This window comes from Lissotriton helveticus, chromosome 5_1 (genome assembly GCF_964261635.1).
Source record: "Lissotriton helveticus chromosome 5_1, aLisHel1.1, whole genome shotgun sequence".
Lineage (NCBI taxonomy): Eukaryota > Metazoa > Chordata > Amphibia > Caudata > Salamandridae > Lissotriton > Lissotriton helveticus.
In genome coordinates this window covers 1,842,067,106-1,842,092,112 of record NC_136065.1, presented here as the reverse complement: position 1 = coordinate 1,842,092,112, position 25,007 = coordinate 1,842,067,106, and the positions used below count along the sequence as shown (strand labels likewise).

The following is a 25,007-nucleotide window of genomic DNA, read 5'->3' as shown; positions in this document are numbered from 1 at the left end:
TCAGCCATTATCCACAAAGAGCTGATGCATAAACTTTAGGCGTGATCACCACAGGCAAAATACGGTGTAAGAAGACCCTGTAAACAATTGCCAAATCCACACATTGCTCTCACTCAAACTGAAACCAGCACTTATTCATCATCACACCAACAAGATGCAGTGCTCTGGTTCACCACAAGACCCTTCCATCATTCCCACGCTGCAGTCAACTTATGTGCAAACATTAGGAGATCTAGCACGTCCATAATATGCTAAAGATGCCTCACCACTGTACACGAGACCCTCCTATCACTCCCATACCACGGTGCAAACAACAATAGTAAAGTAATGATGCAAAACCTACACATTACTCCCACAATATGCTGCAGTCAACGTAGTACAAGGTGGGTCCCACTTTGCAATACCTCATTATGCAGTCAGCCCTGGTACACGATACTAGTGCCCTGCCCATCAGTCAACCCATACACATTCATCACTCCGTCATCAGCCAGACATCACACACCCACCTATATCATCATAAGACGAGATAGACACTTTTCACTACCACACACTCTGCTACAAGCTACAGAGAATCGTTCCCAGATCAGGAGACAATTCTGTGGCATTCACATAACGTGGTGTCCTCTCTCTCGTGTACTACGAGTGCAATAACATGCAATGCTGAATTCAGCCAGTGCACACACACAATATGAGACCAGACACGCAATGAGACCCTATGCTGCAGTCAGCCCTTGTAAAATATTAAACTTAACAACCACAGATCACTCCTAACCTGCAAAGTGGCCAGCCACCCTCATAACCGTATTACTCGGAACATTCTGATCTTAAAAACGCTTCAGTGCATGATATCTAGTGAAATGCTACTTTCTTTTGTAACCAAAAGAGGGCACCCAGGAAAAAGATATTAACATTCATTTTGATGTGAAAAGGCCTTTGCAATTTAATATTTTTTTAGTAAATTATATTGATGTAAATTTTTTATGTAAATGCAATACGCTCCGAGTTTTCCAAAACGGAGTTGAATTAAAATATTTCTTCCAAAAGTATATTCAATTTTGAAACGGTCAACCCATTTCTCATTTGTTGACAGTGTACACATGCTTCCACTTGAGTTACTAAAATCAAAAGTAAAATTATGGGTACTCTAAAGTATACATGACCACAAATCGAGAAACTACTCAGACTTCAGGAATGAGTTTTGGTCTACTCCTTACAAATTCCTCTACCCGAGACGGACAAGAAATCCAAACGGTGAGGCAAGATACTTACTTTGCTGTAATCTTCAAGCTGTTAGCAGTTTATCTGTGAAAACAGATGCTAACCAGAGCCTGACAACGAACAGGTTTTATGTAGAAGTGTCCTCGCCATCCTTCATGTGGCATGCAAGGTTAAATCAGACGTATGGGTTCTTGGGGGAGCTTCAAATGACCAGCTCCCTCAACATGTAATACACATAATTCAGGTTAAGAAAAGGCATATTGATTTCTAGAGTGAACACTGGGTTCGTTCTACCCTAAGCACAGGGAGGGGAAGACTCACATTTATTCATTGGTGCTTTACATTTTGCTCGGCATCCATTACAGGAAATTTTGTTTCCTTTCAAGGAAGAAAGCAAGGCAACTATTAAAGAAGAATAGAGCTCAACCACTCCTATGATCAGTAAGCTATGCAAGACACGAAAAGGTAAACTAAATATTTACTTTCTTTTTTATAATTTTTTTTTAATCATGTCTGGGCATTCCTCCCCTTTTGAGGAAGGATACAAATGTTTAATGGAAGAAAAATAACTTGATTTCCTGTAAAGAGAGACACTTACAGAGCACTCTTGATCAGGATGCTCTTCCCGGGGTCCCAAGGATAGAGGAGGGTTGACCATATTGGAATCAAGCTAGCAAAAAGGGAAGTTCTCTGGAAAGATTTCACAAAAAAATGACTACCGGTGGCCAAGTAGGTATCTTATAGCCAATGTCACTTCAGAATATTTTCAGACTACAAACTCAATCAAAGAATACCTAAATAATTTATGAAGAATTTGAGAATTTTTGAATAGTAAGAAAAAGGACAGTGCTAGATCATACAATTCAAAACAGCAGTAATTATGTTGCGAATGATAGGCCTTTTATATGAAGCAAGCCAGGCACCTGAATTATCTTCAGAGTACGATAAGGTGCGATAATTTTGATAATAACAAAAGCAATACATTTCTGAGAATTACAGAAGATTGTTAATGTGGAATGGTATGGCAAGGAAAGATTGTACGCTACAGAAGGGTTGTCTGGAAAATGAGACTTTAGTAGTCAACGCTCACCTGGCCCAAGGCACTGGTCAGGCCGAAAAGCAGGATATTGTAGAGAATGCTAGGATAGCGTTCAGCAAAGCTCAGAAACTCCCACAACTCGCCGGTGAAGAGAATACCTGGAAAGAGAAAGAAGAGAGAACATCATAAAACAAAAGTAGGGTCCAAAAGAGGGGGAGGTTCCCGAAGGCCTCTACGAAAGGACTAAGGCGAAACCTTCTATGCGGAGTGTCCATTAAGAATATGCATGAAGACCACTTATAATAAAAAGGCCAGAGTATTTTTCAGTCTCAGCCCAGGGACCACTGCTATACCACCTTGATATGGCCTACTGCCATCTGATTGCAACTCTCATACAAGCCAGGAGGCAGGGTGGGGGGTGAGGAGGGGAAGAATTCTTCATCAAAATGAAATGGGTTTATTTCTAGAGGCACTGTTGTCACATATACTCAAGTGTGCCAAACGGGGCTAGCATATGGGTGTCCAATGAAGCTAACCGGCCACCTGAGAGGGAAGTGTAAACGTGTGAGGGATGGGTAATAGGTAAATTACACCAGGGTGTGAGAGCTGGATGTACAACTCTCTCTTCTTCTAAGGGTAATGGGAGGTTTGTGGATGTGTGAAGCGGTGTGGCAAAATAATATTTGAGGCGGATGTTGCCATATTTAAATGTGTATATGTTTTCCTCTGTGTGCGGCAATGAAAGGTCTTGGTGCACTGTAGTTAAGATTATGTGCACCAAAGTGATGCAACAACTAACTATGCAAGTGAGTGCAGCATGTGATCCACCAGAATTGTTTGAAAAAAACAAAAAAGGTAGATTTTCATTAATTTTAGCTGCATGCAATTCACCTTTAAGGCAGTTTACTAATGGTCTGGTATCAAGGACTAAAGTGGTCTCACAAGTACCCCAAGGACCCTGCTCCAATAGGAAGACTCCAATGCGAACTGCCAAGCCAGGTCCTCCCTGAACCGGAACCCAAGCAACCCAGGACCAGTATCACCCTAATTATGGGCTCATCAGCCGGGTACAGCTTGGTTCCAGTGGCACAATGTGCACAGGGCCCACATCTGGGCATACTCGTCAAACTTAGGGTGACACTATAAGTATTGGCAGTTCGGGCTGCACTGTTACCATTGGAGCAGGATCAAGACTGATTTGCATATAGCTAGGTCTAAACTGAGGTGGCATAGGGTACAAAATAACAACAGACTGGATGCAGCCCTGAATAATCACCAGAGGCGGAGATTAATTAAAGTATTCAATCTATCACCTTATGTATACTTTAGTTTGGCTTTACTTTTAGCACTGTCTTAGTGGGTCGGAATAGAAATGGGATATCAACGTAAAACAAGTGCTTTGAAAAGCCTTATTGCAAAGTAGATACATGTCAATATTGGAGAAAGAAGAGAGATTTACACAAATATTTGAGGGAAATTACTTTCTCATTGACTTATTATGAAAACGAGGATTATTTACTTGGCAAAAAACTAAACAACAAATCGAGACTGTTGGCATGCATGCAGCACAAGAAAACAAGCTTGTGCTAAACTCCTCAACAAGTGTAATAACTCATGGAAACACTTTCTGCAAATTATTCTCAAATAAGGTTGCCCCCTGGCTGTTTTTTACTGAGGTGGCCTGTATTGTTATGTCCAGGATGGTAAAAATATTGTGAAAAGCAGTAAAATATAGTATTCTTTCTCTTTGTAAGCATGAACCTACATAGCAAACACAAACAAATCCTAAACAAAACGTTTAGTTGTTTAAATCGTTTCAGAATGATTATTAAAGCAAATGGGGATCATTGTCAAGTTAAAAAAGAATCCTGACAATTTAGTCAAATTATTTTTCACCTACCAGCTCTACGCTCTTCTGTAACAGCAAAACAAAAACACAAATGGTCGGTATTTTTTTTCTATGAAATGTGGCAACCCTTGATACATTTTAATAGAAGGTGTATTATCCTTTGTGACAACACTATTACTGGACCTTGATAGCACTCTGAGTACCTATGGTGTGAATTTTATGTTGGCTGACATTTTCGCAGGATGAGCAACAGTATTGCATGGTGGTAGATAAATGAAGAGGTTGAGCAGGCCTTCCTAACTGTCCTTCACATGAAGCAATTAACCCACAGTCAGCTATCGGTCTGCATTAGCGTGCTGTGTTATAAGCTCATCAGAATCTGTAAAATTCAATATCAAACCAGCACACTGGCTACTACCCATCAATCGACTTACAAATAGGCTGAAATAATGGCTTTTCACATTGCGGCCAGTTGCATCTGCTAAAAAGATACTGTTGAATTGCACCCCTCTAAGGCTGAGCCCGAGGGACTCTGTAAGAGCACACAATTGAGTGCGCAATAAATGGATGCCACTGAACAGAGGAAGTGAGGTTTAAAAATAACTAAAAAAACTAAACAAATTCAGCTGTCGTTTTATTATTTACAAAAATACATCGAAAAGTAAAGAATAAAAAAAAAAAAAGAAGGTTTCAGTTTGAATTTCAGGCCACTCATGTCACCAAAGTCTCTTTATTGCCTGCATTAAAAGCCCTTGTTGGCAGCACCCATTTATTAATATTAATTGAACAGGATGTAAATACATTCTTTTTACTTTGTGCTGCATTAGCCAGCCGAACATAAAACACCGCCCACAATCCTGGATGCATCCTAATGCTAATTTTGCACTATAATGCCTCCCTTTTCTGAGTGCTGAAACACAGGTGAAAAGGTGAAGATTAAAGAGCAGTATGTGAGCTGAGACAGTTTGAAGTAGATCTTCTGGAGCGCAAAGTAATTAAAGCAATCTAATGTACAATAGTAATTCACCAGCCATCAATTAAACAGGCCCTGCTAAGCACACTTCTGTTGACGAGCTGCTTTAGTACTTGCGGTATGCGCGCTACAATAAAGGCTCAGAGCACTAGAGGAAAAGGAGCACGCAGCCTACATGGAACATAGGTTGCGGTTATGACGAGTAAGTCAGTTTTGGAAGCAATGTGATGCAACCAAATATATGTATGCTTACAAAATGTACCAAAAAACATACATTTAGGAAAGATAAGTTATTTCAAAGTGAAATCATGTATGCTGGGAGCCCAACCTAGGCCTGCTGGACCAGTCCGATCCAGCATGCATATAATCTACAATGTAATATATACATGGCTAACTCTTTTTCCTACGTAAAGTGGTGACTATATGAGACAATGTGAGCATTGTGAAGTACATCTAGTACACAAAACCACAGATATGCCAAAACGTAGAACACCTATTTCAATCTACCAGACCGTTAAATAAAATCACTAAAATTACACTTTAGATTTACATGCCCTTCCTGCTCACTACTGAAGATAAGTGACCTTAACTCAAAATAAAAAGTTACTGGTAAAATAAAAACGTGGTCATTTATCTAAAAATCAAAAAGGCTATATTTGACCAAGAGACTGCAGAGAATTGATAACGTATCTGTCCACCTTCTCAAAGGTAAGTGGTGCCCAGTTTTAAATAAATAATGTGGCTGCTTAAATATAATCTAGGTTTTTGACAAAAGAGACACTAAACACTGCTCTAAAAGGTAGAAGATGATGTTCCTGGAAAGGCAGGCGAAGAAGGAGTTCAACCTGCTGGTCCAGTGTAAAACATTCAACTCAGTGGACTACAAGAGCTTAACAGACTCTTGGCAATCGGTTATCACCACTTCAGACATATAGACTAAAGTTACATACCTTTAACTAGAGTTCGCCAGCACTGGGATCTTTCATAGACTCACATGCTTGAATCATTCCCTGTCATACAGGAGGGCGTGCCACAGTAATTTTACAATAGCAATATTAGGCTATGCTTGCTTGAAAAGCCCCCAAGAAGTGCCACTTTAGAAGCACATTCTCCTCAGTGAAAAGGACCCGAACCTCAGTTAATGTGGCGAGAGTAACCTTAGCCTCACCTCTCCCAGAAGCCATCTCACCTCAGATTTGTAGGAACAGTGTGGTAAGTATCACCAAAACAACCAAGTAATCCGGGTGAGAGTCTATTCGGGGAGGACAGTGGGGAGAATGTGAATCTATAAAAGATATCTCGGCTGGAGAACTCCAGTTACATACAAGTAACTTTTTCCTTCTCCAGCACTGGATCTTTCATAGATCTGCATGCTTGAATTAGTCATGCAACTCCTGGCACTGCCCTGGAGACCTGTGGCCTAAGATCGGGGGAAGCTGTAGAAGGTGTAGGACGCAGGTTCTTTATATGATATACCACTATATGATTTTATTACGCAATGATTCCAGAGATTCCCCTAGAAGTGTACAGGTCTGAATGTAAACCCTTGGGGCCAGATGTAGGTAATCCCCGATTACCAATTCTTAAATACCGAATCATACCGATTCGGTATTTAAGAACTGGCAATCGGGATGAAGGTATATTTACTGAATTAATTACCGAATCAGAATGATTCGGTAATTAATGAATCGGTATTTACAGATTCTGTAATTGCCATTGATTCCTATGGGCCTTGAGGCCCTTAGGAATCAATGTCAATTACCGAATCGGTAAATACCGATTCGGTAATTGGGGGAAACATTGAAGGGTGGCAGGGTGTCACTTTGACACCCTGTTGCATCCCTCAATTGTGCATGGGTGCACATGTTGCAGACATACAAGCCCTTAGGGCATGCATGTCTGCAACATGGCACTGTTTAAAAAGCAGAAGAAATGCTTTTTAAATGTTTTTCTTAATTTACCACCAACTACTAGTTGGTGGTAAATTAAGAATTTTCAAACCCTTGTAGCACTGAAAACAGTGCTACCTACATCTAAAATTACAGTTTCGGTAATTTTACCAATTCGGTATTTTACCGATTCTGTAAAATAACAGAATCGGTAAAATTACCGATTCTGTCATTTTAGATGCCCTACATCTCAATAGCCACATACCGGTCGGAAACGGCCGAAAATCGGTATTTTCAGCCGTTTCTGACCGGTATTTGCCTACCTACATCGGGCCCTTTGTGCGCTACTAGTGGTAGTGTGGTCGAGCAGCCTTAGGCCTAACACAGAGGAGTGTAAGACATTTGTTATACACACACTGCCCAATATATGATAGACGACTCAAAAGGGAGATCAACACCAATTTTGGAAAAATAAGCTGCTCAAGTTTTATTTTAAGACCAAGATGTTCGCAAAAAGGTAACTGTTTTTCAGGAAAAGTACTTTATACTTTAAAAGGTGGACACTTCGTGCAATTTTCAAGCTGTGCAATGTTAAACTATGGGAGAAAAACAAGAATGCAGTTTCACAGGCAAGTAGAGATGCTATGGACGTAGGAAAAACGATGGTTGAGGTCCCCAAGGCGCCATGGCTTTGGGTGCAGGGGTGTCCTTAGGCGTCAGAAAGCGCTTATGGGGCAGGTCGAGGTTAGGGGGAGTCTTCAAGTTGGGGCTGCAGGCGTTGAAGGGGGGGGGATGGGAGTTCGGCAGGCCGTGGTAGACTCTGGCTCAGAAGCGCTGTGGAACCTTTGCAGAACTGGTGGGCCACTTGGACTCGGGCCCTGGGCATCGGGGGCAGAATTGGATCCGGAGGCAAGTTTGCAGTTCCTCAGGGCAGAGCTTTTTCTTTGCAGATGGTTTCTTCTGGACAGGTCCGCTGTCCACTGGCGATTAAGAGTCTTCCTTGAAGACAGGCAGTCTTCCCAGGGTTCTAGAGGTCGCTAGTCTGCAGGGAGAATTGCTCTTCTTCAACAGGGTCTTTGAGGGCTACAGACAGGCCAGTAGGGCTGGGGCTAAGCCAGTTGGTGTCTTCAGTCTTCGCTGCTGCACGGCTCTTCTTCGTGGGTCTTCGAAATCTGATCTTAGGGTCTGGGGGAGCCACCTAAATACTAGATTTAGGGGCGTAACAGGGGAGTAACAGGTAGGGGGCCAATGGGTTCCTTCTTACTACTATTATGCCACCATGCTGTGGGAGGGGGGCATAACCATAGCCCTGATTGGATAAGTCTCCCCATTTTCTAAATGGTGGGCACTAAAAAATACGCTTCACTTCGCCTCCAGGTCTGAGCGGTGGATTTGGCGAAGGGGGGCACACCTAATATACTTGCTGTTTTCTCACCCGTTCTCCCACCCAAAAGCAACAGAGTACCGTGCTGAGGGGGGCCCCCTGCAGCTCATGGGTCCCAACGCGCTGCAGAGGCCTGTGTTACCCGACTTCATGGTGCTGGGGAACTCAAGTTGTCTAGTTTCCAGCCCATGCACTCTTTATGGCTTCCCTGGCACTTAAAATATTAAATAGACTTAAATATTGTAGGGGCATATCTGCTCATGCAGATATGACCACATCTGAGATATAGTGCACCCAGCCTTAGGGCTTGTAAGGCCTTAAAGGGGTGACTTATACCTTGGGCAGTGCTGCTGGGCACGGCACACAAGCAGTGTATCGACGGTCGTTATTCACTGCACCAAGGCATACAAGCTTCAATGGCATGGCCTTGGTGAGGGGACCCTCTTCAGTCCCCATGCCATAGGTACCAAAGGTATCATTTACTAGGGACTTACAGGAGAGCTGAATTGCCTATTGTGGTATGGTTTTAGGGAAGGGGCACGCGCACAGGGGACTTCGTTGGCAGGGACCTGTGTACTACAATCGAAACCACATCATTTTCCAGGCAAAACGCAGGGGCTAACCATGTCAAAAGATATACTCTCTCAAAGAAGGCAGCATCAGAAACAGAGCAACGTGGACAGTTTAGTGTGCAAAATGCTACTAGTATCAGAAAGCAGCTACTGCGCATGGGAGCCCTTTTTGAGACTGCAACAGTTACACCTTGCAACTGTTACAACACAGCCGGATCAGCCAAGGTGTCCCCTAGCAAAAGTCATTATTAGGGCCCTAAGCAGCCTCCTGCATACATCTGCTTCACTTGAAGGCATCCTGTTTTGGTGTGGTATTCCACTCCGGTCTGCACAGGAGAAAGAATTGTCATGCAGTGTTCAACTGCTGCCCAAACACTTGTTTTGCTAGTGGGCAATCTGCTGCAATAATACACATTTTTGCTCACAGTACCAGTGAGTTACTTGAAGTGTAGGTCACATTTTGACCCAGCTTTGCGTCATGAAAATGATGCAAATCAGTGCAAATTGTTTATTCTAAATGCACTTTCCGGCAAAAAACTTGTTTTGCGCTGGGAAGTTACCTGAAGCACAAGTTACTACTTGTGTAACGATATATCTGTAAGAGACATTAGTTAGTGATAGATTCCTTACCTTAGAATATCCCCAGGTGTCAGACTGGATCCAGAAACTTTTGCGCAGCAGTACCCTTGCGCGTCGGTAGGCGTCGTCTGCGGCTCCGAGTCCGTGTTGTTGGCGCCGGGATGACGTCGCCAGAGTACTTATACGCCGCCCTCGCGTGCTGACGTCAGTTCTTATACATAGCTTTTCCACGCCAGAAACGCAGAGCCAGGATAAAAACCAACACTGGTGCCATGAAACTAGGGCCCTGAAAGGAGATGACCTTAACCCTAGATATCGGTTCGCAGAACGGGGAGGATGGGTGGGCCGGTAAGGAATCTATCACTAACTAATGTCTCTTACAGATATATCGTTACACAAGTAGTAACTTGTGCATCTGAAAGAGACACGTTAGTGATAGATTCCTTACCTTAGAATGGATACCCCAGAAATACCAACCCCGGTGGTGGGTCTGCGAACCAATAATCACACCAGAAAGTCCTGGAGGACGGAACGGCCAAAGAAGCCATCCCTCCGGACTTGGCAGTCCAGGCAGTAGTGTCTTGCAAACGTGTGCAGCGAGGCCCACGTAGCTGCCTGACATATGTCCTGCAAGGGGACTCCCCGGCCCATGGCAGTAGTAGCCGCCGTGGCCCGAGTGGAATGGGCCCTCAGCCCAACAGGAGGTTCCTTCTTAGCCAAAGAGTAGCACGTCTTGATGCACAACACGACCCACCGAGAGATGGTCCGTTTGTACACCGTCCGTCCCTTTTTAGCACCCACGTAACCAACAAAGAGTTGGTCATCCACCCGGAACTGGCGTGTGCGATCCAGATAGTATGAGAGCGCACGTTTTGGGTCCAGACGGTGGAGCCTCTCTTCCTCTTTCGATGGATGCGGAGGCGGAAAGAAGGTGGGCAAGGTGATGGACTGCCCGATGTGGAAGGCTGTGACTACCTTGGGCAGGAAAGAGGGTCTTGTCCGCAACACAACCTTGTCCGGATGGACAGAAAGGAAAGGAGGTTTAGAGGAAAGAGCCTGGAGCTCACTCACTCTCCTGGCAGAGGTGATGGCAACCAGGAATGCAGTCTTAAGAGTAAGGAGACGAAGAGGACAGTTATGAAGCGGCTCAAAAGGAGCGCACATCAGGTAAGTTAGAACCAGGTTCAAGTCCCACTGGGGCATCACGAAAGGAACAGGAGGGAACATATGAGTGATGCCCTTCAAGAATCTGTTAACAATCAGGGACTTGAACAAGAAGGCTGATCAGGTAGCCTCAAGAAGGCAGAAAGGGCAGAAAGGTAGCCCTTGATAGTGCCCAGAGCAGAGCCCTGCTGGGCAAGAGAAAGAAGGAAGAGGAGAACCTCAGAAAGAGGTCAGAGAGTGGATCCACAGCCTTTGCTGTGCACCATGCCACAAATCTGTCCCACCTGCAGGCGTATACCGACTTTGTGGAGGGACGCCTGGCTGCCAGAATCACATTACAAACTTCAGGAGGCAAGTCAAATGGCCTCAACTGTCGCCGCTCAATCGCCAAGTATGGAGGTGCAGACTGGACATGTTCGGGTGGAGGACCGTCCCCTGCTGCTGCGACAGAAGGTCCTCCTGAAGAGGCAGTCGAATCGGGGGATCGACAGACATGCTGAGTAGCTCTGGATACCAATATCTTCGTGCCCAGTCCGGAGTCACAAGGATAACCTGAGCCCGGTCGCGCCTGATCTTCTTCAGCACTTTGGGCAGAAGTGGTATAGGCGGAAAGGCGTACAATAGACCGCAACTCCACTTGCGACGAAAAGCGTCTCCGAGCGAGTGCCGCCTTGGAAATTCCAACGCGCAGAACTGATGACATTACGTGTTCTCTTCTGTGGCGAATAGATCTAACCAAGGCTCTCCCCACTACTGAAAGAGGCCTTGCGCCACGTCCGAGTTCAGACGCCATTCGTGATCCATTATGCACCGACGGCTGAGTTCGTCTGCCCTGGCGTTCAGGGAACCTGCCAGGTGTTGAACCACCAGGGTCACGCCCTGATGTTCCAGACACTGCCAGAGGCGCAGAGCCTCCTGGCATAGGGTCCACGACCCCACCCCGCCCTGTTTGTTGCAGTACCACATGGCGGTGGTGTTGTCCGTGAACACCTGCACTACACTCCCTCGAACAGAAGGGAGGAATGCCTTCAGTGCAAGCCGGATCGCCCGCAGCTCCAGAAGGTTGATGTGGAGCCGGGACTCCGCCGGAGACCAGAGGCCTCTGATCTCCGCCTCTCCCATGTGCCCCCCCACCCCCAGCCCTGGAGGGACGCGTCCGTCACAACTACGTGCTCCGGTTGGGGTAGGGAGAGGGATCTGCCGCTGACCCAATCGCGGTCTGTGAGCCACCACTGCAACGGTCTTTCAGTGCCCTCTGAGATCAAGACATGGTCGGACAAGTTGCCCTGATGCTGGGCCCACTGAAACTTCAGGTCCCACTGCAGAGCCCGCATCCGCCACCGGGATTGATGCACCAGAAGGATGCAGGAGACCATCAGCCCCAGAAGCCGCAGCATCAACCTGACCGAGACTCGGGATAAAGGCTGAAAGATCGGAATCAGAGCCTGAATATCCCGAACCCGCTGTTCAGGAGGATAAACCCGAAACTGCGACGAGTCTAGAACTGCTCCGATGAAGAGGAGCTTCTGAGAGGGACACAGGTGTGACTTCAGCACATTGATGGAGAACCCCAGCAGGTGCAGGAGGTCGGCCGTAGTCTGGAGGTGGCCGACGACTGTCTGGGGCGAGCCCGCCTTCAACAACCAGTCGTCGAGGTAGGGGAAGACTGAAACCCCTAACCTGCGCAGATGAGCTGCGACCACCGCCATCACTTTCGTGAACACCCATGGGGCGCTGGTAAGGCCGAAGGGGAGCACGGTAAACTGAAAGTGCTCGTGGCCAACCGTGAACCGCAAATAGCGCCGGGGGCCCGGCAGGACGGGGATGTGGAAATAAGCATCCTGCAAGTCCAACGCTACCATCCAGTCTCCCGGGTCTAGGGCAGTCAAGACCTGAGCCAAAGTCAGTATCTTGAACTTCTCCTTCCGGAGGAAGCCGTTGACGTTCCGTAGGCCCAAGATAGGGTGTAGGCCCCCTTTGCCCTTCTTGGGTACCAGAAAGTAGCGGGAGTAACAACCACACCCTACTTCTGGCCCAGGAAAGCGCTCGATGGCCCCCTTGGCCAAGAGGGCCGTAACTTCCTCTTGCAGAAGTGTCAAGTGATCCCCCAACACGCGGTGGTATTGAGGTGGCATGGCTGGAGGGGACGCCTCGAAGGGGAGGGAGTAGCCCCTTCGGACGATTTGCAGCACCCACCTGTCCGAAGTGACAGTGCGCCAGTGGTGGTGGTGATGGCGGACCCTGCCCCCCACTGGCATCACATGGACCTGAAAGCACGGACTAGGAAGGTTTTGAGGCGGATGCTGCAGGGGCAGGTGTGGACTGGCCTCGCCGTTGTCCCCGACCGCCGCCACGGCGGTTTCCACGCCCGCCACCGCGCTGGATGGAAGTCTGCGGCCCGTGGCTGGCAGGACGTCTGGGGGTGCCCCTTCCTTGGCCACGAAAGGGGCGAAAGGCAGCCGATTGCTGGCGCGGGGCCGAGAGGCCCAAGGACTTGGCCGTAGCCCTGGAGTCCTTAAGCGCTCAAGCGTATGGTCTGCCTTGTCGCCAAAGAGGTGACGGGCATCAAACGGCATGTCCATAAGGGTGTTTTGGACATCAGCCGAAAAGTTGGCGGACCTCATCCAGGCGTGGCGACGAATCGCCACCGTCTTTGCCATTGCTCTGCCCAGTGAGTCTGTGGTATCCAGCCCACACCGGATCGAATACCGCGCTGCATCTCGACCCTCCGCAAGGGCTTGGGTGAGTTTAGTCCGGACCTCCTCCGGACATTGTGGCAGCACGTCCGCGACCGTGTCCCACAGAGAGTGGGTGTAACGGCCCAAGAGGCATGCGGTGTTGACTGACCGCAACCCCAAACTCAGAGAGGAGAATACCTTCTTCCCGTATTGCTCATACCTCTTGGATACCCGATCGGGGGGGAGCCTCCGGGAATGCGGTCTGGGAGTTAGAGGCCTGGATAACCAGACTCTCGGGAGTGGGGTGAGTGGACAGGAAGCAAGGGTCGCCCGGAGCCGGGCGGTGGCGCCTGGCCACGTTCTTGTCTACAGGCGGACCTGTAGCGGCTTGGACCAAGTGCCCAGAAGAACGTCTGACAAGGCCTCATTAAACGGCAGCAGAGGCTCGGCCGAGCTTGCCTGCGTCTTAAGGACCTCAGTGAGGAGGTTAGTCCTCACGGCCGCGACGGGGAGCTCAAGGCCCAAGGCCTTGGCAGCCAACATCAGCACCGCACTATAGGCAGCCCCCTCCTCCGTAGCCATGGTAGGAGGGGAGACAAAACCAGTGTCGGGCGTGTCCAGACCACTGGCCACCCCAAGCTCACCTGTCCAGTCCTGAGAAAACTGGCACTTACGTGCCAGAGGGTCCTCGGACCCCTCCCAATTCCCCTAGTCACCCATCGCCTGGTATTCAGGTGCAATGGATGGGGCCGGGTCGTAGAAATAGAAATCTCCCATCGGCGCCGAATGCGGCGCTGAGCAGCGCCGCTCGGACGCCGGACCCGAATCGAGGGTAGGACCAGGGGCGGCGTCGTCCTGGGACGGCACCGGGGGAGACACCCTGGGGGCCGGCGAGGTCGTAAGGTCTACCAGCAACGGAACGGACCCGGCGGGATCCTGCGGCGTCGGGACCGAAGTCGCCGACAGCGTCGGGACCGAAGTCGCCGGGACCGAAGTCGCCGACGGCGCCGAAGTCGCCGAAGCACCCGACGGCGCCTTTGGCCGAAGCACCCGACGGCGCCTTTGGCCGAAGCACCCGACGGCGCCTTTGGCCGAAGCACCCGGCCCGCGTGGGGACCCAGTCGGGACCGCTGGGCCCGAAAGCGCCGCGGAACCAGACGCAGGAGTGAGCGACCTCATGGCCATGAGGATGGCCTCGATCTCCTCCGGCGTCGCGTCCTGCCCAGGGACCGGCGGGTGTGGAGCAGGCCGCGACGCCTGTGGCTCCAGCGGAGCCGCGAGGGCGGTGTCACCCGAACCCCCGGCCGCTTCGGGGGAAGTCGGAAGAGCGATGACGCCTCTTCGACTTCTTGTGCCTCTTACCTGAGGACTTCGAGCCCGAAGACTGGTGACGACTCCCGGAGTTCTGATGACTCCGACCCCACGACGTGTCCCTCGACCTCCTCGCGGACCGGGACCTCGAGCGGCGCGGGGCCGACTGCCGGAGCTCGAGTCGCTTGCGGGACCGCTCCCGTCTAGCTTTGGACGTCAGGGCCCGGCAGTCGGAGCAGGACTTGTCGTCGTGGTCGGGGGCCCAGATAGTGAAGGCACCGGCGATGGGGGTCGGTAACAGACATCAGTCGGTTGCAGTCGACGCAGGGTTTGAACCTGGGCATCCCTACCGGCACCGTCGGAGTCGAGAGACTTCGAAAAATGATCAAAAAGGATCGAAAAAGTTAGTCAAAAGTTGACTAAGGGTACCACTTTTTTCGGATCTGCACTTGCTGGCGTGGAAAAAAGAAGAACTGACATCAGCGCGCGAGGGCGGCGTCTAAGTACTCCGGCGACGTCATCCCTGCGCCACCGCCGACAGACGCGGAGCCGCAGACGACGCCTACCGACGCTCAAGGGTACTGCTACGCAAAAGTTTCCGGATCCAGTCTGACGCCTGGGGATATTCTAAGGTAAGGAATCTATCACTAACATGTCTCTTTCAGATATAACGCACAGCAGTGCCTAGCACTGCTTTGCAGTACATTGCGTCCAGGGGGTATACCACAGGTGGTACATGGGCCTTCCCATGCAATTACCTAGAGTTTGGACGGAAAACACTATCTTCTGAAAAAAGGAATTAAAAAAACCAGACTGCTTTGCATAAAAAAATTATGCCGTTTTGACACTGGCGTTATGGAGGAGAAAAACGTATTTCGAGAAACTTTTCCTAATTTGCATGGGTTCTGCACTGTGCAGCACACATCCAAAGTGAGAAAAGTTTTAAAGTTTGTCTAAGCCTGGTATTTTGTATTGGAAGGTTAATCTTCAAGTACAAACCCAATGCTAGACATGACACACGCACCGGTGTTCCAGCACCAGGGAGCGAGCGAAACTGCACCATATCTTAGTAGCTATGGCACTCTCCTGCTTTTTCCTCACACACAACTTTGTTTGCTGCACTGTGTTGCGAGAGATTTTAGCTTCTTCTTCCCCATGATCTTAAAATACCAAACTTCAGATATACTTAGTCACTTTAGTTTCATTCAAGGCAGTTCTCATTATAGGAATATAAGCCATAAAGTAAAAAGTTAGCATTCTCATTCAAGTTTGGGTGAAAAAGAACAATGGAATTATTAAGAGCGAACAAGATTGGTTGGGGGCTGGAAGTCAGGTTTGATGTGCCTGTATCGAACAGGAGTATAGGTGTATGGGAGAGTTGCTCGTCTCACTACCACTATTAGTTGCTGCATGTTAGAATTGAGGAGTATAACATAGCTATAGGTTGATAGGGGTTGTGCGCCAGGACTGAGGTGTATGATATAGCTGCGTGTGGGTTCCAGCACAAGAAGAGCAGTGGGTGAAGGCCGCATGTCTGGACTGAGGTGTATTGTAGCACATCTGGTGCAATCCAGCACTGGTTGTAGGTCAGTAATGGTATGGGAGCATGCATGTGTCTCCTAGTACTCTAATACCAGTGGGTGGGTGTGCATGTCAGATTGAAGGTGTGTAGTATACCTGCATGAATGTACCTTAACTGGAGAAGCACCTGGGTGGTGTCACAGGTAATGATTTAGATGTGTGGCAGAGGTTCATGTGGTTGGTACTGGTATTCATTCATCATTGCAAGGGAGCGGACAGTCAGCTTTGTAGTGTATGGCCGAGGTGCACGTGGGTCCTAGTACTGTGGTACAGGGGTGGGTGCAGTAGGTCAGGACTGCAGTGTGTGGCGGAGTAGCTTGTGGCCCCCTAGCATGGAGTACCAATCCTGGGAAGCGTTGGAAAGGCTTTTGGATCTAGAATCTAGAACTGCCAAATAGACCCGCTTTAAAGGGCCAACATGTGGGCTTTTTTGTTTTGAATCCTGTCACAAGATAAAAAAAAATGAAATAAATATACAGCCACTCTGGCACGTTCCAAGCTGGCTCATCTGGCATTGCCAAACTGCCTGAAAGGCCAGTCCTACGCTGGGAGTGGGGTGCATTGCAAGAGCATTGGGAAGTGACTTCATGTCCGGCTTGCTAGATATGGGTTTGGGGGTTCAAGAAATAATCGTATATGATGGAGGTGAACTGTACACTTGTTAGTGCCCCAAAGTAAAACAGTGGTTTAACAGTGGGTACTTACTACATCTCATTAATCAAGAGTACAGTAAAGCTATGTTTGTGTCCTAGTACTGGACGAGCAGTGGGTGGGTGCTGCTATGGACGTTAACTAGAAGTCACCAGGGGTAGCAAATGACACCCAAGGTTTGCCCTTTACAGCCCTACCCTTGTGACCCTTGGCTCAAAGGTAGCAGGACCAGAACACAAACAGGATTAAGGATTTGTGTTAATTTGTTTCTCAGCATCCCTGACTACATCATTATGTTCCTTGTATAGAGCATGCTTGCAGGACATGTATTCCGTGTGAAAATGACCGCGAGCACACTTTAAAAAAAAAAAATCTCTTTTTATTGAACAAGCCCATCATACAATCCAAAGTATTAAATCTCATTGTAAGTACACAGTTACAGTACAGCATATGTATTACATTTTGAAGCGGTCGAAGCACAAAATAACAATATACAGTATAGTGTTGGGCGTGGGCTTCCCCTTCCTTCTTCTCAGTACATGGTCCAAGTAGCTGCTCACAGATAAATCATGTCTCCAACAATGCACCCCTGTACTCCAGTCAAGGGGCCCATTTCTTCTCCCACTTTCTAGGGCACCCTCTGCTATTGTAAACAACTTCTTCTGCCCTCTGGCACCAGTCTAGCTCAGTCTCCCATTCTGCCACCGACGGGGGGGAGAGGAGCCCCCACCGCCTTGCTATGTTGCGTTTCCCCACTCCTGCCGCCAACAACAAACAAAGTCTATTATGTCGGGACCAGCCCTCTTCCCCTTGGGTCATCAAAAGAAGCCATTTACCGTTCATTGGCACGCCTCCCGCTAGGACTCTAGATATCACAGTCGTCACCTCCTGCCAATACTTGTGAATCACAGGGCACAGGAGCCCTCCTGCGCACAGCCCATCGCACATTGTGATGTCTCCACCGTCCCCGTTGATGTAGCACAGTGCGTGGATAATAAGAACGATGCTAGACTAAGTTGTATCAGCCGGAGTCTGGCTCGGATCTTTGCGTCTCAGGGACTCTACCAATTCATCATCAATGTTACCTATATGATCTTTCCAGGCATGCCTAAGGGAGCCCCAGGGGTCAGATAAATTGTTCATCAATTTCCGATAAATTACAGATATCCACTTTTAGGGAATGGGGTCTGCAAGCAAACAGTCCTCTAAAGGGGAGGAGTCAGGGGGGTCTTCACCCTCCTGAATATGAACCCGGCGTGCAAGTCCAAGCTGAAGGTAACGGAGCCTCAGGTAGCCAAAAATTAATATTCCTGACCAAGGGATTCAAAGGCTATTAATGCTCTGTTCCACCACAAGTCACCAAGGGGCTCAATATCTCTTTTTGTCCACTGTGAGATGCCCCATAGGCTGGAAACCTCCCTCAGCTGATCACTGTGCCCAAGAGGGGCATTGCTGTCAGCCTAGAGTGCCATCCCAGACAGTGATTGGCCTCAGACCAACACCCCACAACAGTCGCCGTAAGTAGCAGCAAACCCATCCTCTCCCGCCGGGCGTACAGAACGTACTGGTAATTACCCGCTGGCATCACCGCTCTGTCAACCCTGTAGGCCGGCTCTCCCCAGTCTGAATATATCCAGTTGTTGATTACCAGGAGCTGCAAGACCCAGTAGTATTCTTTAATGTCAGGGATTGCCAAAACACAGTCATAGATCCCTCTCTGTAGTTTTCCTAAGGCAATACGCGGATCAGTATCATTCTTCTCGTTTACGTATAATCTTGTTGTGGTATTATCCATGCAGTCCTACCCCCATGAATTTCGGAATAGAGGAAGAAACAAATAGAAGGCTTGACTGACAGCTCTTAACACCAGAACATTTATCTGAAGTTTCTTTTCTTGCTCGGACACTAAATATTCAAGTCTTGAATCCGAATTTGGTACAATGGTTCAGAACTATACAGGAAGACACCATGCTGTTAGGCATTTCAGCAAGAGCATAGTCGCCTGCAGTTGTTTATTAAGTTACTTTGCTAATGCTCTGAGAGCGGGCTGCAGGTCTCTTAATTCAAAAGAGGCAAAAGGAAACAGAAATGTTCCCTGTTTGTTACAGGAAGATAACTATTCTTGGCTGCCCTCTCTTCCAGTGTGTGAAACCCGGCAAAGTCATGCAGCGAATAGTCTACTGGAGGAGGTGTAGGAGATTCTGCTATTTGAAGGGGATGCCCGGCCAGTCCTACCCCGATGAATTTTGGATCGAAAGAAAAAACAAATATAAAGCTTGTCTGGCAGGAACATTTATGTGGAGTTTCTTTCTATGTACAGACATGAGACCTCTTTATCCATCCCATAGTTTTATAAAGCGCAAACTGGACCCGAAGGTATCAGAGCACTTTACATGAAGACCACTTCCTTTACACTAAGATACATTCATAAAAAAATAAAAAATTGGGGACACAAGGAGATGAAGTGATTTGACCAGAATAACAGGATGTTGAGCGTCATTGTCAAGACTTGACCCCGGTTCCCCTGGTTTGAGATCGACCGCCCTAGCCGTTAAGACTACATCCTCTCCCAACCTCTTGTTGAGTGGTCTTGAAGGTGGGCACACCACCCTTCCACAGATACATCTGAAGTTATTACACAGCGCAACTGAGGAGGAAGAAAAGATGGGGCTCTTCCTATATTCCTTGTTAACTTCCACCATGTGAGTGACACTCATTCCGAGAGTGCACATTATGAAGACGGCAAAAGAACCTCTTGCTTGAGTCCCCTAAATGTCCAAGTTTTGAATCAGAATTTGGTAGAATGGCTTAAATCTATGCAGGAAGACATCATGCCCACAAGGCATTTCAGCAAGCGCACGGTCGCCTGTGGTTGTTTATGAAGTTACTTTGCTAATGTGCTGAGACCTACCTGCATGTCTCTTGATGTTTTTACTTCTTTTATATCTATTATGGCCCTATAAACTGAACGTTCAGATTCTTGATGTCAAGGAGGATTAGTCTCCGTTGACTGCAAGTCCCAGCTGTTAAAATGTTTGATGCAGAGTGGAACCAAGTTTTTTGTTGAGCCTGTAGATGAACCCTTGACGATCTATTCATCCAGATACCGGCAAACCTGGTGTCCAAGACGTTGAAGTTGGGCCGGAACTAGTGCCATACACAGTTACTTCAAACTGGAGAAATTGTCAATGTTTGCGCTGTAGGACTATATGAATATAAGCATCTCTGAGGTCCAGAGACGCCACATACTTGTTTTCCATAGGTAGCAGTAAAACCATGTGGTGTCACCAATCGGACAGTGTTATTAGCAAGGAAATGTACTGCTGTAAATCCAAAATGGACCTATGTTCTTTCGAGGCACACTTTAGAAAAATATGGCGTAAAAACCCACATTCATTCCTTTAGAAGTTTTCTATAGTTCCCTTTTGTAACAAGTTGAGAAACTCTGCTTTCAATAAGCAGAGGCATCTGTGCTTGCGGCGGTCTAGTCGGAGGACGCTGAAAATAGAATTACATCCAACCCCAATTTCTTTTGTGGTAATTCTTATCCATGCATTGTAGAAAGCAGAGATAATGCCATCTAGAACAGTGGTGCCCCTTTGGATGAAAGTGGTGATAGCTGGTGCCAGAAAATACTCAATGGTATCCTGAATCTTGAGATTAGGACTGTTCTCCTCTGCACTTTCATGGGGGCTTGTTGCACGTCTGAGCTGACAGTGTTTGGTATAATTATTGTTGTTGTTAAGACCCAGAATATGACAGTATGATTGCAGCTAACACAGTGGAGATCTTCATAATTGGTAGTTTTCTCTTTGGGACTGTATTCTTCTCCTAGCTTCCCAAAATGTGCAGAGGTCATCTATGTTGTAGAGCTCCGACCTGTCGGTAGCCCAGATTTGCAACATTCATTGCAGAATCAATCGAAACACCAGATGCTTGCTGTACTTCAAGGAGTATTGCTTTTACCTTTTGTTATTCTGTTGTCTAGCAGGAGGTCTTGGTAGAGTGTAATGTCTGACAACAATTGACAGCCATAACTGACTAGGACTGACGTGGGTTGACCGTTTTAAATTGCCATTGCCATCATAGACAAAACTCTTACTGAAAACTTTAATTCTATGTCTCTCTCTGCCAGGTGGCGCAATTCCCAGTTTTCCTATATTTGTTGATCTACTTTGTTTGGCCTGCATAACAACATAATCTGCTTAGGATTGTCAAAAGAAGCATGTTAGAGGTACTTTATATTTGTTATCCAATCTGGAAAACACAGCTGTTACTATCGCCCCAATGTGCATTTGCTCAACACCCTTTTGCTATAAATGATATTTGATCGGAATTGTTTTAACAGATTTTCTGACCGGTTCTTTTAAGGAGCCAGAGAAAGCAGTAATTTTCCCTATTTGCTACATAGAGATAAAATCTCTTGAGCACCCTTTCTACCAGCGTGTGAAACCTCATCCAGCAAAGGGTCTACAGGAGGAGGTGTAGGTCGTTCAGCTGTTTGGAGGACATAAGTCAGCTCACTTGTTCCCTGTAGTTTTAGATCAGTCTTGCAGCTCCCCATTCTGAATGTTTGTGTATTAATTGTTCTCAGATGTGTCTATTTGCATGGGTCTCTGTGGCAGCTCAGTGAAATTTTGAACCTGCTGAAGTGGGGTTGGGAGAGGTGGTGAGAGGGCTCGAAGGTGATGGTGGTTGCTCAGTTTCTGGTGTTTCTGGCCCATTTCCTGATACTTCTGGCAAAATGAGAATTTTGTGGAGTCAGACTGTTTCGCAGGTTATGCAGCGGGTTCAACAGGGAAATCTTACTATCATACGCATGGTTCTTTTAGGAGGTCCACATGTAGCCTCATCAGAGGTCATTGTCTATCGTCATCAAATACCCATTTATAGGGGTCATAGCCAGTGTTCCGTCTAAAGTGCGCGCATACGTGCCCCTCTTTCACCCAGAGCGTGCAGTGTCCTAGGTGAAGCGCGCACAGAGCAGATCCTTCGAGGGGCAGGAGTACGTGTCGCTGGGGGTGGCAGGGCAGGGGTAGGGTAGTTTCCTTTTTATGGCATCCTGTGTGCTGTGAAAGAATATTGAGGGTAGAACACACTATCCTCTGGGCTGAGCACTCATTAACAAAGAAAACTAGTTTCTACTCCAATTTCTTCAAGTTCATCAAATTTATTTGCGTGATTCAAATTTGTGACGATGATTATATATTCATGAGTCAAAATCCAAAATAAACATAATCCAATGTTTATATCATCATTATCAGATTTTCATGGAAACTTCCATTCACCCAATGCATTTCGGGTCCATAACACAAATGACCCTTCGTCAGGGGTCTGAAAATTAAGCGCAAACAGGACCAAATTAGTCACTCGCAAAATACATGGCATTATATCACAGTGTCATTTCAAACATTACGCATTAAGCTTTAAACGCGACTTCTAAGAAATCGTCTCGCTGCTCTGTTGCGCATTAACCTCAAACGCTACCAGAAGCCTGGTTCTCTCACTTACGAGCAACAGGACGCGATGGCGTCTTCCCGCCTGAGATTCAAAATCCGTCTGTGTAAACGGAAGTCTGAGTCGCTAGGTATCAAATCACGTGATCGGGCCCGCAGCCAATGACGGCACAGTGCCGCCGATCACGTGAGAGACCTACTCCGTTTTTACAAAACATAATGCAGTTTGAATGTCATAGCTTTAACACCATGTGTGTTGTTGTGAAACAACTGCTAAACAGATTGCTCTTAAATAAAATAAAACAATTACGAAATCATAAATTCAGGGAATCAGAAAATATCAAAAGTCAATGCTATAGTTCATAGAAAACATGCGTGTTCAATTCGATCATTAAGCCCGGTGGGCTGGGTTGAGTTCAACTTTTTCATCCAATAGAATTCTGCCCTTAATCTCTGCTTCATGGGATCCATGTCAGGGCGTTGCAGGATTCTCTCGATCACCATGAATTTTAATTGGGAGATTTGGTGACCCATTTCTTTCCAATGTCTTGCCAACACAGACTTTACATTGCTCAATCTGATATTACTTTTGTGCTCTGTAATGCGAACCTTAATCTTTCGTTCTGTTTGTCCAATGTAAATTTTGCCACATGGACATTTAATGAGATATATACAATTGGCTGTGTCACATGTGCTCGAGTGATGCAAGTTTATCGGGTAACCTTTTGTTGGATGATTAATGGTACACCCTGTCATAACATTATTGCAATGAATGCAGTTCAAACATTTCAACATGCCCTTCCAAATCGTTTTAGGTTTCGTCGGACTGTTCAACACTTCTTTCAGGTTTCTAGACCTTTGAAAAGCAAACGTGATTTTCTTGTCAAATAGCATGTTTAGATCTGGTTCAGTTTGTATCAAATGCCAATGTTTATTCAATATTTTTTGAATTTTACGAGAGTCCGAAGAAAATTTTAACACACAAATAGTTTTCCGTTGTTGTTGTTTGCTCTTGGTGACCAATAAATCACTTCTCTTCATTTTCTCCACTTTGGTTGATGCTTTTTCTAGAATTTCTGTGGGGTATCCTCTCAACTTGTACTTCTCTGTCTGTTTCTGTATTTCGATCTTTGATGCTTGTTCATCAGAATTGATTCTTTTCAGTCTAATGTACTGGGAAGTCGGTAAATGTTTTTTTAGGAAATCTGGATGAAAACTCGTAAATAATAGGCTTGCATTTTTATCTGTAGGTTTGTGAAAAACTTGAGTGCTGATGATATTGCTTTTCAAAATGATTTGGACATCCAAAAATGAGATGGTTTCATTGGAAATGGTGTGAGTAAACTTGATCCTCTCATTACAGGTGTTAAGTTCCAAAATGTTCGACTCAAGAGATTCTTTGGTCCCATGCCATATCAAAAAGATATCATCAATGAAACGCTTGAATAAAATCAACCCCTCTGTCCACGTTTGTTTGCTCAGATCACGTGATCGGCGGCACTGTGCCGTCATTGGCTGCGGGCCCGATCACGTGATTTGATACCTAGCGACTCAGACTTCCGTTTACACAGACGGATTTTGAATCTCAGGCGGGAAGACGCCATCGCGTCCTGTTGCTCGTAAGTGAGAGAACCAGGCTTCTGGTAGCGTTTGAGGTTAATGCGCAACAGAGCAGCGAGACGATTTCTTAGAAGTCGCGTTTAAAGCTTAATGCGTAATGTTTGAAATGACACTGTGATATAATGCCATGTATTTTGCGAGTGACTAATTTGGTCCTGTTTGCGCTTAATTTTCAGACCCCTGACGAAGGGTCATTTGTGTTATGGACCCGAAATGCATTGGGTGAATGGAAGTTTCCATGAAAATCTGATAATGATGATATAAACATTGGATTATGTTTATTTTGGATTTTGACTCATGAATATATAATCATCGTCACAAATTTGAATCACGCAAATAAATTTGATGAACTTGAAGAAATTGGAGTAGAAACTAGTTTTCTTTGTTAATGAGTGCTCAGCCCAGAGGATAGTGTGTTCTACCCTCAATATTCTTTGATATTCGAAGGCACGTGTAGACTACGTGCGACGACTTTGAGCACCACCCTAAAAACAAATCTGATACCATTCAGAAACGTGAGTGCACCGGGATAACACTGTGTTTTGATCCTGTGTGCTGTGCTCGCATTCAGCACAAGAAGCTCCTATACTTGCGGCATTTGTTTTCATAATGGAGCGGGCTGGGGGCGGATTGTGGGCCATTGTGAAAATCTGTGTTAATTGCAGCGCATGATGGTACTGCGATTAACAGGAATACTTTCATAAATGCTCACTATCAGCTCGCAGCCACACTCTAATAAGGAATTAAATGCAGCAAGTACAAAAGCATGATATGTGCTTTACACCTCGTGTTTTTGAACTTGATGCATTTTTTTTGTTAATGGAACACGGCTGGGGGCTGATTATGGGCCGTTGTGAAAACATTTCTGTCAATTGCAGCGCATGATGGTGCGCTCCTATTCCTGCTTTTCTCAGTGTAAAACAGGTGCTGACACGGCTGAACTCTTCAAAAAGAATTTCTTTTGCATGTGGCTTTTTTTATACGTACATATAAAGTATAATCTTATACTGGCTTAAAGGGCCTTTACACAGACTTTTTGAAAC

General features: G+C 46.6%; 1 protein-coding gene across 4 annotated transcripts in view; it reads right to left on the bottom strand.

Annotated features, from left to right (window-relative positions):
• Window positions 1-25,007, bottom strand: part of SLC35B1 (solute carrier family 35 member B1) — a 252,538-nt gene that overhangs the window by 24,548 nt on the left and 202,983 nt on the right. For all 4 annotated transcript variants that reach the window (XM_078645262.1, XM_078645263.1, XM_078645264.1 and 1 more), the window contains one exon: window positions 2,309-2,415. In XM_078645262.1, coding sequence (XP_078501388.1) covers window positions 2,309-2,415 — 107 coding nt within the window. The remainder of the gene's footprint in view (window positions 1-2,308; window positions 2,416-25,007) is intronic.